At 33.6% G+C, this 15,353-nt stretch overlaps 1 protein-coding gene across 1 annotated transcript in view; it reads right to left on the bottom strand.

Annotated features, from left to right (window-relative positions):
• The window catches only part of LOC145683692 (uncharacterized), a 246,666-nt gene that overhangs the window by 46,755 nt on the left and 184,558 nt on the right, over positions 1-15,353 (bottom strand). The window contains exons 51-55 of the mRNA XM_081755055.1: positions 14,064-14,138; positions 11,260-11,322; positions 3,735-3,764; positions 2,480-2,494; positions 406-426 (exon numbers count right to left, since the gene is read on the bottom strand). Coding sequence (XP_081611181.1) covers positions 406-426; positions 2,480-2,494; positions 3,735-3,764; positions 11,260-11,322; positions 14,064-14,138 — 204 coding nt within the window. The remainder of the gene's footprint in view (positions 1-405; positions 427-2,479; positions 2,495-3,734; positions 3,765-11,259; positions 11,323-14,063; positions 14,139-15,353) is intronic.

Genomic DNA, 15,353 nt, shown 5'->3' with positions numbered 1-15,353 from the left:
AAGTAAAGTTTTAAGCTTTGGTCAGTGTCTCTTTTGTTAAAACAATTAATCCAAAGCCATGAATAGTCTTATATCTTTCATGTGTGTGTTCGTGTAATACTTCTGAAAATATAACCTTCTCGAAAGGAATGAATCATTTATGCTAACTCTGTACTTTATTGTATCTCTTTTAAAATATTTAAATCAAAAAATACTCATATTCTCGAATATTAGTCGGAAGCCAGAGTATATTGATTTACCAAAAATCCGCCTATATGTCATCGTTAAGGTTCAAAACAATATACACGGTGGATTATCACTATTATTTCCATACTTTCATCGAATATTTGTGTGTCTAAATATAGACCAATAGTTTAATGACACATTTTGCTTAACATTTAAGAAATAGATAATGCATTTACTTACCAAAGCCCAATCCCATTGCACCTACAAAAATATTTGGAAATTTTGGTGAAGTGTTTTCAGGACATATTACAAATACAAGGTAATATCAAAGAACTAAGTTGATCGTAAATTGATATTTGTAATACAATTTGTACTTATTAAGGTATAAAACCAGCCAATGAAATGTATAAATTAATGAAACTAAGTTGATTGTAAATTATTGATATTTGTAATGCAATTTGTACTTATTGAAGTCTTAAAACTATCTAAATTTTATCAATGAAATGTGTAAATCTATTAAACTAAGTTGATTGTACATTGATATTTGTAATGCATTTCATACTTATTAAAGTATTAAAACCAGGCAATGAAATGTATAAATCAATTAAACTAAGTTGATTATAAATTGATATTTGTAATGTAATTTTGTGCTTATTAAAGTATTAAAACCAGAGAATGAAATGTATAAATCAATTAAACTAAGTTGATTGTAAATTGATATTTGTAATGTAATTTTGTGCTTATTAAAGTATTAAAACCAGAGAATGAAATGTATAAATCAATTAAACTAAGTTGATTGTAAATTGATATTTGTAACGTAATTTTGTGCTTATTAAAGTATTAAAACCAGAGAATGAAATGTATAAATCAATTAAACTAAGTTGATTGTAAATTGATATTTGTAATGTAATTTTGTGCTTATTAAAGTATTAAAACCAGAGAATGAAATGTATAAATCAATTAAACTAAGTTGATTATAAATTGATATTTGTAATGTAATTTTGTGCTTATTAAAGTATTAAAACCAGAGAATGAAATGTATAAATCAATTAAACTAAGTTGATTGTAAATTGATATTTGTAATGTAATTTTGTGCTTATTAAAGTATTAAAACCAGAGAATGAAATGTATAAATCAATTAAACTAAGTTGATTGTAAATTGATATTTGTAATGTAATTTTGTGCTTATTAAAGTATTAAAACCAGAGAATGAAATGTATAAATCAATTAAACTAAGTTGATTGTAAATTGATATTTGTAATGTAATTTTGTGCGTATTAAAGTATTAAAACCAGAGAATGAAATGTATAAATCAATTAAACTAAGTTGATTGTAAATTGATATTTGTAATGCATTTCGTACTTATTAAAGTATTAAAACCAGGCAATGAAATGTATAAATCAATTAAACTAAGTTGATTGTAAATTGATATTTGTAATGCATTTCGTACTTATTAAAGTATTAAAACCAGGCAATGAAATGTATAAATCAATTAAACTAAGTTGATTATAAATTGATATTTGTAATGCATTTTGCACTTATTAAAATACTAAACCAGCCAAATTTTATCAATGAATTGTATACACTTATTATTATTATGTTTAACAGAAATAAATCGTTAACGATTTAATTTTAATTTAAAATGTCTAGTATTTTTTTACTGCATTTAAATATGTATATGCTTTAAAAATTGTTTAAATATACAGGATGATCCAAAACAATGATAATTGGACATTTGTAATATATAAAAAATTATATCGTTTCTTTATTTGCTCAATAGTTTTCCGAAAAATGTATTTTAGTGAGCCATTAATTCTAGGAGATATGATCATTTGAATACAAGCAGTTAAAGTGATAACACTAAAATGGAGGAATACGAAGTTGGCCACAAAGCAGACTTTGAAGGAGACTTTGAACTGCTTGAAGCTTGCTCTAATATCCAAATTTAATCCTCAGAGACTTTTACCGCTTTATCTGCTTCAACGAAAGGCTCAGAGGCAAAAAATGTGAAGATGATAGCCAGGTGACACCCGCTATGGGAGCATTTTAAAAAGTGTCAAAACAAAGATTATTTCTAAGGGTATTCAGAGTTTAGAAAGGAGATGGACTAAATGTATCGATTTATTAAGAAACTATATAAAAAAAAATCTAATTTTAGATCATAATCGTTGTACCACATACTCTTATGATTTCAATACACAATATTTATGTTTTAACGCAAGAACTGATTTCAATCAACAGGTTGTGGAAACATAATTGTTTAAAACAGCGTATTAAAGAATATGAAAAAATTAGTATGCAGTTGCTACTTTACCTGAACCTCCGAAAGCTGTATTAAAGAAAAAGAAAAGAATATGTTAATAATATTCTGAAACTTTAAATAGGATTATAGTTACAACTAGCATATTTTAACGGCTTCACTGGGTTAAAATGAAAATTTAAACGCACAACTTTGTACCTCATGTGTTTAGTACCCGTGAAATAGGCTGTTTTCATTTTTAATGGCATCGATTTAAACGGCATCGAAAGATCATTGATCATCTCGTCAACCCCGAAAACCATGGATACGACACTAATATTGGTCATGTTCGATCATTTATATGTATATAGATATAATTTCAAATGTGTTAAATAATTTCTTCATAAATCAAATGTGTTAAATTTCGTAGGGTAATAGTCCTGAACATTTTAATTTTTTTATGTTCACTTGGCGGGTGATGTTATTTCTTTCAATACCCCTTACCATTATGCATTTCCTATAAATATGTAACATATAGATGCCAACACCTGTCAATCTATCTAGAGATAGCTATCAGAGTGCTTAGAGGCCAACGTCTAGATGGTTACCATGACAACCAAGACAGTTATTAAGAAATTACTTCAGAACTCTATGTCAACTTGATTAACTTTTTTTCTCTACGGATATTTAAATAAAATTGCGTAACACTAGTTTAGAAAGAAGTTTCTTATGATTCTTAGAACAAAGTTCTCATTCAAGTTTTACTGGTTTAATTCAATATTGTAAAATGTATTTTATATTATATGAGATACCTAGTTTACTTTTGTGATACATCTTGTAATATAATTTATCTTGAAATAAATTTTACATCAAATAAATATTGCTAATGTTTATTTTCAACTAGAAAGTCAAATATTAAGAGGCCCCATCACCTCGAAATTAAAATACCGCTAATTTTACAGTAATTACATGATATCTTCAAATAGATAAAAGATAATCTAAAACTGTAACAAGAGCTTGCTAGACAATATTATTTTACATGAAATACAGTTACTAGGACTCACTTATCTGCTTTCGCTTTCCAGACATTTAGAGAATCGTTATTTATTTTCGCTTTTCTAAATGGCTTCAAACGGAAAGTTATTAGGTGGCTCGTAGTAGCGGTGCCTCAGGCAAAATAGTGTCTTGCACACTCTTGTTCCACATTTGACACTTAATTATATAGATATCACATAATTACTGTAAAATTAGTTATATTTTAATTTTGCAGTGATTAGGGCTCTTGAAGTGCTGTTTTACGCATAAAACAAAATTAGATTCTTTTTCTTACCTCCACCAAGAGCAGAACCGCCTGCCAATCCTGTAATAAATATTAGCATATATTAAATATTTTAAAAATAATAACGTGTTGAACTCATCTTCAACTTCATTAATATTTACATATTAATTAATTGCTGATATTGTAAAGGTAAGGTTTAATTTTAACATTTGAAGGAAGAAGTGTCTCAAAATCTAGTTATGTACTTTTCACTAGAAACAGACTTATCTGGATTCCATATAAATTGTAAAATCTTATTTACCTCCTCCACCGCCTCCAGCAATGGCGCACCTCCATAACCACGTGAAAAATATATTATAAAGGGGCGTTCTTCATAAAAAGTAAGTTAAAGCTAAAACAAAATGTGTTCTAATTGTTGTATATATATATATCTTGTGGAATAAACTATGCAAATGTATTGATATCAGTAACTTCCAGAGACAAAATTTTAATTCTTATTAATGTAATTTTCCTCAAGAGCTGCCACTACATTATTTTAAAAAGTTTGGTGAATGAATTTTGAGTATATTGAATTCCGACACTATCTTTACAATATATCAACCATGCAAACTTTCATCTCATATCTATCTATCACACTTTGTATTTTATTTAAATCCTCCGCTGGCTCCAGCAATGGAGTTAGCACCTGCAAAGCCACCCCCATAACCAACTGAAAAATATATTATAAAGGGACATACTTCTCTGCAGTTATTATTTATATAAATTTACATATTTAGATTATTACTCACACGTGAAATAATTCTAAATAACCCGCAACATTTTACACAGTTCGTGGAAACTTCTCTCAAACACAGGACTCACTACAATAGTTTCTATGTACAATTATGAATAGACGTACTGCTTCACTTTAAGGTTTACACATTCGTAGGAAAGTATTTATAGAAAAAAAATACTAATATAAGAATAACAACCAAAGAAATTTTGTTACTTGTTACACTAATAAGTAACGCATGTTTTCATTATTTATATTTTTTCTCTTTGTAGGAAAATAATTTTTCTACGTACTACACAGTTTATTACACTCGACACAGTTGCTTTATTAAGTCATCTACAAGAGACTCTGCCCCTTATACTTTCACATATATTGGTTTATTACAATCTAATGTTATTCGATATCCTTTGCTAAGATCATTATTTTCATTCTTAGTACCTGACATTATATCACTTTGAAAGCGTCTTTTGAGAGACGTTATGTCGGTAAAATTAACATTTTATCTATACGAGTTAAAAACAAAAGTTTACGATGTATATTAATTGTTGTATACATCTTGTGGGAATGAAATGTATATAATAATATTTGTACATGTTTGTACATTTGTGTATTTGTGTATTTGTACATTTGTATTTGTACATAATATTTGTATATAATAATATTTGTACAGGAACCGTGTAACGTGGGTTCCTGTCACCACGGCATGGCGCTTCCTCAGGTTGCGGATCAAGGAGAAGGCCTCTAGATATAGAGGTTAGCTGCGAATATACTGAATAAGCAGTCGCGGACAGACGACTAGGAGTGGTCCTCCAGCTTGGGGGTTTGGGTAAGGCTAACACCCTCATCCTGTAAAAAAAGGTACTTGTTCAGAAACATTCACAAAAGCCTCGGACAAGGACTGATAACTTGGCACGACCTGGGCAAAAGAAAATGGACATGAGATTTGGAACATGGAATATTAGAAGTCTTTATAGGGCAGGCGCGTTAAAATCTGTTACGAGTGAGTTAGAGAAATACAGGATGGACCTAGTAGGAGTACAGGAAGTTAGATGGGAAGGAAATGGATCTGAGAATTCCGGAAATTTTACGTTCTTTTACGGGGAAGGAAATAAAAATCACCAGTTAGGAACAGGGTTTTTCGTTCACAAACGAATATTACCAGCAATTAAACGGGTTGAATTTGTTACTGACAGACTTTCTTTTATTACTCTCAAGGAACGGTGGTGTGATATTATTGTTTTAAATGTACATGCTCCAACTGAAGATAAGGGTGACGATATAAAAGATAGTTTTTACGAAGAAGTGGAACGGATATTTGACCAACTCCCGCGATACCATATGAAGATTCTATTAGGGGATTTCAATGCGAAGGTAGGACGAGAGGATATTTTCAAACCGATTATAGGAAACGAAAGTTTGCATAAGGAAAGTAATGACAACGGTGTTAGACTCGTGAACTTTGCAACATTCAAAAACCTAATCGTAAAGAGTACAAAATTCCCACATCGCGACGTTCATAAATACACTTGGACATCACCAGACGGAAGAACACATAATCAAATTGATCACGTTTTAGTAAATAGAAGAAGGCAATCTAGCATAATTGACGTCCTTTCGTTTAGAGGGGCTGATTGTGACACTGATCACTACCTGGTAGTAGCGATAATACGGGAGAGATTATCGTTCAATAAAGGTAATATTCAATGTCCGAAAACGGAGAGATTTAATTTAAAGAAATTAGAAGAGAGCCATGTAAGAAAGGAATACCAGATTGAAGTTTCGAATAGATTCTCTGTTTTAGAAGACTCGGAGTGCACTAGTGTTGAGGGTACTTGGATTGAAATTAGAGATAGCATTAAAAGTTCAGCAGTAGAAAAATTGGGACACGCGGAAATACGTAGAAACAAACCATGGTTCGACCAAGAATGCATTAAACTAGCAGAGAAGAGAAAACAGGCAAAATTGCGGTGGCTACAAAATCCGAATGAAATAACTACACAAAATTTCGCAGATATCAGGCGGGAAACTTCCAAAACTTTTAGAACAAAGAAACGCGATTTTTTGAAAGCTAAAATTAAGGAACTTGAAGATAATAGTAAAAATAAAAATATTCGGGACTTGTATAAGGGGATTAACGAATTTAAGAAAGGCTATCAACCTCGTGCTTATATATTAAAGAAAGCTGACGGAACAGTTCTCACCGATACGGATAGCCTCTTAAATAGATGGAAAGATTTCTTTGACGATTTGCTGAACACGCAGCCAAAAACTAATGCGCGTGGAGAAAAGGGGATACACACCGTAGAACCGTATATTCCAGAACCCAATCGAATAGAAGTAGAAGCCGCTATAAAGAAATTAAAGAAACACAAATCTCCGGGTGTGGATGAAATTCCGGCTGAGTTAATTTTAGCTGGAGGCGAAAAATTGTGGAACAAGAGACACAAACTCATTCTCCTTATCTGGAACAAGGAAGAATTGCCACAAGAATGGAAAGAATCAATCATTGTTCCAATTCACAAGAAAGGCGACAAAACTGACTGTAATAATTATCGAGGCATTTCTCTTCTGTCAACATACTATAAAATCCTTTCAAATATTCTATTAGCAAGACTGACCCCATACGCAGATGAAATTATTGGAGATTATCAGGGCGGATTTAGACGAAATCGATCTACTATTGACCAAATATTTACAATTCGCCAAATACTCGAAAAAAGTGGGAATACAATACGCCGGTACATCAACTATTTATTGATTTTAGAAAGGCTTACGATTCGGTTAGGAGAGAAACATTGTACAACGTTCTTACAGAACTTGGAATACCGAGAAAGCTAATTGGATTAATTAAGATATGCTTAAGTGAATCCCAAAGTAAAGTCCGGGTAGGAAAATTTTTGTCCACGAGCTTTCACGTCGAAAATGGCCTGCAACAAGGAGATGCGTTGTCGCCATTATTATTTAACTTTGTGCTGGAATACGCTATAAGGAAAATCAAAGATAGCAACCAGGGCCTAGAGTTGAACGGCATTCATCAGGTGATGGCATATGCTGATGATGTAAATTTAATAGGGGATGATAGGAGAACAGTAGAAATAAATGCAGAGATCTTATTAAATGCTTGCAGGGACATGGGTTTAGAAGTAAATGCAGAGAAAACTAAATACATGGAAGTGCGTCGGGACCGTAATACGGCAAATTGTGGAGGCGTTAAAATATTAAATAATACTTTTGATAAAGTGGAAACTTTCAAATATTTAGGATCAATATTAACAGACGAAAATCATATTCACGAAGAAATTAAATGTCGACTAAAGGCAGGGAATTCGTGTTACTATTCGGTTCAAAATCTCTTGTCGTCGCGAATTCTGTCGAGAAATTTGAAGCTTAAAATATATAAAACGATAATCATGCCTGTTGTTCTGTATGGTTGCGAAACATGGTCGCTTACTCTGAGGGAAGAACATAGACTGAAAGTATTTGAGAACAAGATCCTGAGAAGAATATTCGGACCCAAGAGGAACGAGAATGGGGAATGGCGAAAACTTCATAACGAGGAACTACATAGTTTATACGGTTTACCCAACATTGTTAGGGTCGTCAAGTCTAGGAGGCTTAGGTGGGCAGGCCATGTAGCTAGAATGGAAGAAAGTAGAAACGCTTTCAAAGTCTTGACTGGAAGACCCATAGGAAAACGACCATTAGGAAGACCTAGGCGCAGATGGGAGGATAATATTAAGATGGATCTCGCAGAGATAGGAATACAAATTAGAAAGTGGATGCAGTTAGCTAAGGATAGAAGTCAGTGGAGAGCTTTTGTGAACGCGCCACTGAACCTCCGGGTTCCATAGGCCATAGAGTTAGTTAGTTAGTTAGTTATAATAATATTTGTAGGTCACGGTCACGATAATTTTGTGGTTATGTATAGAGATCGGGCCGGAGCCCCTAACTCCATGAGTAATATCGTATAAAGAATATATCAAGATGTGCTGGTACTATTGTTTCGATTTGTTGGATGTTACTATTGTTTCGGTTTGTTCGGTTTGTTTCGGTTTGTGCTGGTACTATTGTTATCAAGATGGTTTGTTGGATGTTACTATTGTTTCGTTAAGTATATGAGACTACATCTGCAACTGTTGCAGAGTAGCTGAAAAATTCATCTTTGGCGTGAACAGGATTTGAACCTATGTTAGGTAGCTGTATTATTCATAAGGCCATTACGTTACCCCTACACTATCATGAAACTTACAAGAAAACTTGAAAAAGCTTCAACCTGGCCGGAACTCGAACCCGCGTCTACCAAATAGAAATTCAATGCGCTAACAACTCACCCATTGCGCCATTTATCTGTAGGTCTAAGTAACAAAACTTTAATTCTCATCAATGTGACTTTATTCAATAGCCGCCACTACATCATTTACACTTAGGTGAATATATATTGAATTCCGGAAACAACTGTGGAATTTTCCAATCATATGAACTTTCATCTCATATCTATTTATCACTCGTTGTAGCTGTATTTCATTTACCTCCTCCACTACCTCCAGCAATGGCGCTACTGCCTGTAATACCACCTCCATAACCACCTGAGAAATATATTGTAAAAAGACGTTCTTCTTTGTATGTATTCTTCATATAAATTTGGTCATCTTAATAATTCTTGTCACCCGAAATAGATCTATAAATTCTGCGCAATGTTCACAGTTCATGGAAACTTTTGTCGAACACCAACACTCACTGGATTGGTTTCATTGTACAATTATGAATAGGTATATGAATAGGTGTACCGTTTCGCTTTAAGGTTTACACATCTGCAGAAAAGTATTTATACAAAAGTGTTTATAGAAAAAATAACACTAATATAACGAATACCAATCAAAGAAATTTTGTTACTTGCTATACTAAAAAGTAATGCTTTTTCTTTGTAGGAAAGTTATTTTTCCACGTCCTACACAGTTTATGTTTGACACAGTTGTTTCATATAAGTCATCCAGAAGAGCTTCGAGATTCTTATATTTTCACATATGTTGGTCAGTATCATCTAACATTATTCTCTATCCTTTGCTATGACCATTATAACGCTTCATTTCTATTTAAGTCGCTACTCAACTTCAAGAGTACATGACATTATATCATTTCATAGGTGTGTCCTGAGAGAAGTTACATTCTAAACATTAACACTTATCAGTACAAATTAAATATAAAAGCTTCAAATGCGTACTAATTGTTGTATATATCTTGTAGGAATAAAATACGGGTATGTACAGAGCTGTTGTAAAGTTCTTGCTCTAAAACAAATGCTTATAATTTATTTTAGAAAATAATGATATTTCTGTGGAATATATTTCAAATTGTGCGATAATCTGTAATCTTTTGGTCGGCAACACTGTCACGATGATGAGGTTGGCAACAGAGGTGACAACAAAGGTCACGAAAATGGCAACGGTACAGGATAAAACACAATAAGTGTGTTGGTATGCAGAATTGAAATCAGGTGTGGTGATGCAGGAAAACTTCAGACAACAAACAAGTGTACAAAAAAGTATTTCCTGAAGTCAGGAGCGTAAAGAGTTGGTACAACAAAATTTTATCTATCGTGAGCGTTTGTGATATGCAAATAAGTTGTCGCCTGCCAGTGAGCCCAAACACGTTGCGAAGCTTTGCCGACACCCTGGAAAGAAGTCTAAGAAAATCGATTCAGTGAAGGTCGCTGGAGTTGACAATCCTTCAGTCAACGATGCGCAAGATAGTAAGTAAACATTAGAAAGCCAAACCGTACAAGATTAAATTTGTGCATGAACTGATATAAGATCAAGGCACGAGACTGGAGTTGTGTGAACTGATGATGAAACAACTGGATGATGACAAAGAACTTCTGCAGTTACTCATGTTCTCAGATGAGGCAACTTTCATGTTTCAGAAAGAGTAAAAAGGCACAACTATCTTGTTTGGGAAACTGAAAACCCTCAAATATTAAACCTACGAGAAAGGCAGCCCAAAAGTGAATGTGTGGTGTACTGTATCAATAGACCAACCCGTAGGCCCATTTTTCTTCGACAAAAACACTGACAGGGGAGACATACCTTGAAATGCTTACAAATTTCCTGATGCCCGAATTGGTTAGATTGGGAATCAAGGATCGCATTCACTACCAGCAAGACGAAGTCCTCCTCACAATTTTGCACAAGTCATTAGGAACTACCTTGACCGTGAGCTACCTGGCAGGTGGATTGGGCCCCATCCCTTGAAACCCAGGACCCATGATTTCAAACCCTGTTATTTTTAAATGTTGGTTCATGATAAGAAACATGTGTATGCCGGAAAAAAAGACAAAGGACTTGCAGGAACTGAAAGCCAAGTGATCCATGATATTTCTGGCGACACCAGACAGAATAGTATTCACGGATTTCACCGGAGGTTGCAGGAATGTATGAATTTCAACGGAGTCCAGCTGGAAATATGGCAATAATTGCGGTGACTGTCTATAGATCATGATACAAATTGTAAGTCTCAGTAAAGATATTAACATTTATTTCGTTGCAATATCATTATTTTTTTTTTTTAAAAAAAAGCTTCAAACACTTGATTAATAGCAAGGACTTTATAACAGTCCTGTATTAATACCCTTAGATTTTAGTGTGAAATTTAGTTCTTATCAATACCATTTTCCTCAAGAGTCCCCACTAAATTATTTACAGTTAGGTGGAGACATACGGAATTTGGAGATCATCTTTACAATTTATCAACCATATGAAATTTCATTTCATATCAATCCATCATACGTTGTAGCTGTACTTTATTTACCTCTTCCGCTTCCGCCACCTACAGCAAGGGCGTTACTGCCTGCAAAGCCACCTCCAAAACCACCTGAAAAATATAAAAGGGCATTCTTTTTTGTACTCTTTATATAAATTTAGACATTTTAGTAACTACAGTCACGTAAAATAGACCTATATAGTCCGTGAAATTGTTCACAGTTCATGGAAACTTCTGTCTAACATCAACATTTCACTACAATCGTTTCATGGCACAATTATGAATAGGTGAGCGGTTTCCCTTTTGAGGTTTACACATTCATAGAAATTTCTTTATTAAACAACCGCTAACATAAAGAATAACAACCGAAGAAATTTTATAACACGACACACTAACAACTATCGCGTTTATTTTTCAAAAACTAAAAAGTTATTCTCTTTGTAGGAAATTTACTTTTCTACGTACTTCACAACTTATTACATTCATCACAGTTACTTTATTAACTCATCCAGAAGAGCTTTGTGCCACTTATAGTTTTGCGTATCGTCGCCTGAGATTCAACACCGCGTAAGTAACAATTTGTGTAGATTGTTCAGTTCTAATTGAATAATTAAAAAAAAAATGTCCGCTATTTCTTGATTACATTTTTAGAAGTGAACTGAACGTATTGAAATTTTAAAAAGGAAAGCATCATATCCTACAATTTATACATAATAACACCATACATTTATAAACAGGGTTAGTACATCTCTCTGGTGTTTGTTTCATAGCCAAATGATAATGAAAAACGAAGAATAACTATTTCTCCACTCTTAGATGAATCTTTATTGTTTGGAGTGTTTTGTACAATCAACAAAACATATTACTGACATTATAATTAATTGTTTGTGTAATGTATTTGCTTATTACATATCGCATGCAAGAAGAAAGAAAACACTGATCATACATGAATTAGAAATTCCAACCGGAAGTAGGCTCAAATCTTGAAAATGGTGCGAGATATTGAAAAAATACTCCCCTTTATCATACATCTTGCCGGTCTTTATCAAGACTCTTTCATTTGTAAGGGCACATGTAAAGGAACATGTAGAGATGTTGTGAGGAATGACAAGGAGATTCATGCTCACACGTGAATAATGCACTGTATAAAGAGCATGTTCAGCTAGGGTACTTTAAAACCATATGTAATATTAACTGGTTAAATGGATATCGTACGTAGCAATTGTGTTTAATGTGATTCTGAAAGAGCTCAACGAATGGAACGAAATATTTTCCACAAATAAAGATGAGTGTAGCATAAAACAGTAATTTTTACTTTCCCTCTTCACATGAAAAGGAATATATATACAAGATGTCCATAAAGTCCGTTGCCAACAAACGTAACTTCGGAACGATTGCTAATATGAGAAAACGAGAAAACACATCCATCATTATATTCACGGACTTGAGCTATAAAAGGTCCAGCACAGACACAATATATAGGGCTACGTGGGGTCAACTTGAAAATTTTAAATGACAAATGAGGTTGGGTAATATATCGTTGAAAAGATATCGACAAAAGAAATACTTTGCCGCACGTTTCAAATCCCCATGTTGTCCCATTCAAAATGTTGGGGGTTCACATTTCGTGTCCAATAAGTCCGTTGCCACCCAGTATATATTCGAAAGGACTCCGAAAATGAGAAAACGAGAAAAAAAAGTCAACAAAAAATATTTTTAGGGACTTGATTTTGAGATATAGAAGGTTTACCCCAGACACCACTATAAAAGAGTACGTGAATCAACTTGAAAATTTTAAATGCATACGAAATGTGAATCCTGCCATTTTCGATGGGGTCAGCATAGAGACCTGAAACTTTCGGCAAAATATTTCTCTTGTCGAGAACTTACCAACGATATATTAATTGATTCCCTATAACATTTAAAATTTTCAAGTTGACCAAACGTAACAATACATGGGGGTGTTTGGGTTATACCTTCTATAGCTCAAAATTGAAAGCCGTTTCAGCGTTTCCTCACATCCGCAGTCGTTTCGAAGATACAGCAGGTTGTAATGGACCTTACGGACACAAAGTGTAAACCCCTGCCATTTTGTGTGGGCCAACATAAGGATTGGAACGTTCTAGAAAACATTTCTCTTGTCAAGACAATTTCAACGATATCTTATTCGAACCTATTTGCCATTCAAAATTTATCAAGTTTACCCCATGTAACCCTTATAGCTGTCTGGGTGAACCTTTTACAGCTGAAAATTGAAGCACTTTAAAATAACGATTTAAGTGTTCTGCTTTTCCTCATGTTGGCAATCCTTTCGAAGATGCATGGGGTGGGAACGGAATTTATGGACATGAAATGTGAACCCCCGCCATTTTGTACGACAGCATAGGGACTTCAAACTTTCAGCAAAATATTTCTGTTGTCGAGGAGTTTAAACGATATATTACTCGACACCCGTTGCCGTTTATAATTTTCAAGTTCACCCCACGTACCATATAAACGGGTATCTGGGGTGGACCCTTTATAGCTCAGAATACAAGCCCCTTAAAATAATGTTGGCCTTTTTTTGCGTTTTATCACATCCGCAGTTGTTCCGAAGATATAGGGAGTTGTAACGGACTTACGGACACGAAATTTGAACCTCCCACACTTTGTATGGAGACACCATAGGATCTGGAAATTTTCGGGAAAATATTTCTATTGTGGAGACATTTTCAACAAAATATTACTAGAAATAATGATGGACGTGTTTTTGCGTTTTATCATATTCGCGGAGGCTTGGAACATACAGGGCTGGCAATGGAATTTATGGACCCCCCCCTCTCTCTCGATATATATAATTAATATTTTCTTACCTCCTCCTCCACCTCCACCTCCATAGGCCGCTGCATTGGCATTCGCTGCAGCCATACCGATTCCTCCTCCTCCTCCTAGAATAACAAGAATAATTATATGTAAAATCAGAAACATACAATGAAGAAAATATAAGATTGAGGTTCCACCATTTTAATGTGAAAACATCATGACAAAGAACGAAAACCGCCATTTTAAATTTAATTATTAAATTTCATAATAAATATGTAGCATATTAAAGATGCAGTTTTGTTTAGAAATACGAATATAGAGATAGCTTTATTTACTGTATATGTTTAACGGCATACATAACAGGTAACAGATTAAGATAAATTACATTGAAGAGTCCTAATCTTTGCATGCTTGCTTTAACGTGCACACGTTCCAAGTTAGAAAAAGAAAGAACGAAAATGAAATGCATGAATTTATGGACTTAAAATATTAAAAAGCAAAGGAAATGAAAAATAATATAAAATCTGAGGACATTTAAATGGCATTGTAATGGTTTTCGAAATGAATCAAAAAGTGTCATTCTTTTTTACTTTTTGGGATTGTGAAAATATCTTTTCTGCAATATTCTTTGGAAGTAATGTATCGTGTAAACAACTGTTTTAGAAGTCATGAGGTATACGCCTTTGACATAGTTCTCGATTGTGCTGAAATGCCCTTGGTGTGTGAGCGGAGTCTTCACTCGCCACAAAATTTCGAGTAGGTATGGAATCTTGGTCGTGTCATTACTATCAGATAAACGTAGCAGCGAAGCATCTCTCAGCTGGAAGCGTGTTCCTTTGTGTGGCTCGTTTTCTATTAAGACTAAATCGAGTTTAAAGTTTGAGTTAAAATGTTGAAATTATTAAATATATAATTCGAGTTTTTGCATTGAATAGAAGCTTAATTCGTTTCTATTTAATATGGTAAAATCAGATTTTTTTTTTTTTTTTGGCTTGGATGTAATTTATGTTTGTAGTAAAGTGTGATATCGATACTTGTGACATTGCCTGAACTGTTTCATATGTTATTGGTCATCAGCGGTTTTATCCCTGAAAAAGCATAAATATCACATCAGCTCAGTGTTGTAAATAAAGACGTGTAATATCGGTGAATGTTCCCACAATTCAGGTGTCTCATGTTACACATTAACTAACTATGTTGCCTGCGTCAGTCGTGATAAAGAATGGGGTTTTCGGTAGAAATAACACAGTATGAAAACTACATTGCACAGGAAAAAGCATTTTACGAACTATTTGTATTTATTTCCTATAACAGCACAGGTAGAGGAACATGTGGAGATG

Source organism: Thermobia domestica, chromosome 4 (genome assembly GCF_964235325.1).
Source record: "Thermobia domestica chromosome 4, izTheDome1.hap1.1, whole genome shotgun sequence".
In the NCBI taxonomy this organism is placed as follows: Eukaryota; Metazoa; Arthropoda; class Insecta; order Zygentoma; family Lepismatidae; genus Thermobia; species Thermobia domestica.
The sequence above is the reverse complement of the archived record's forward strand: the minus strand, read 5'-3'. Positions and strand labels throughout refer to the sequence as shown.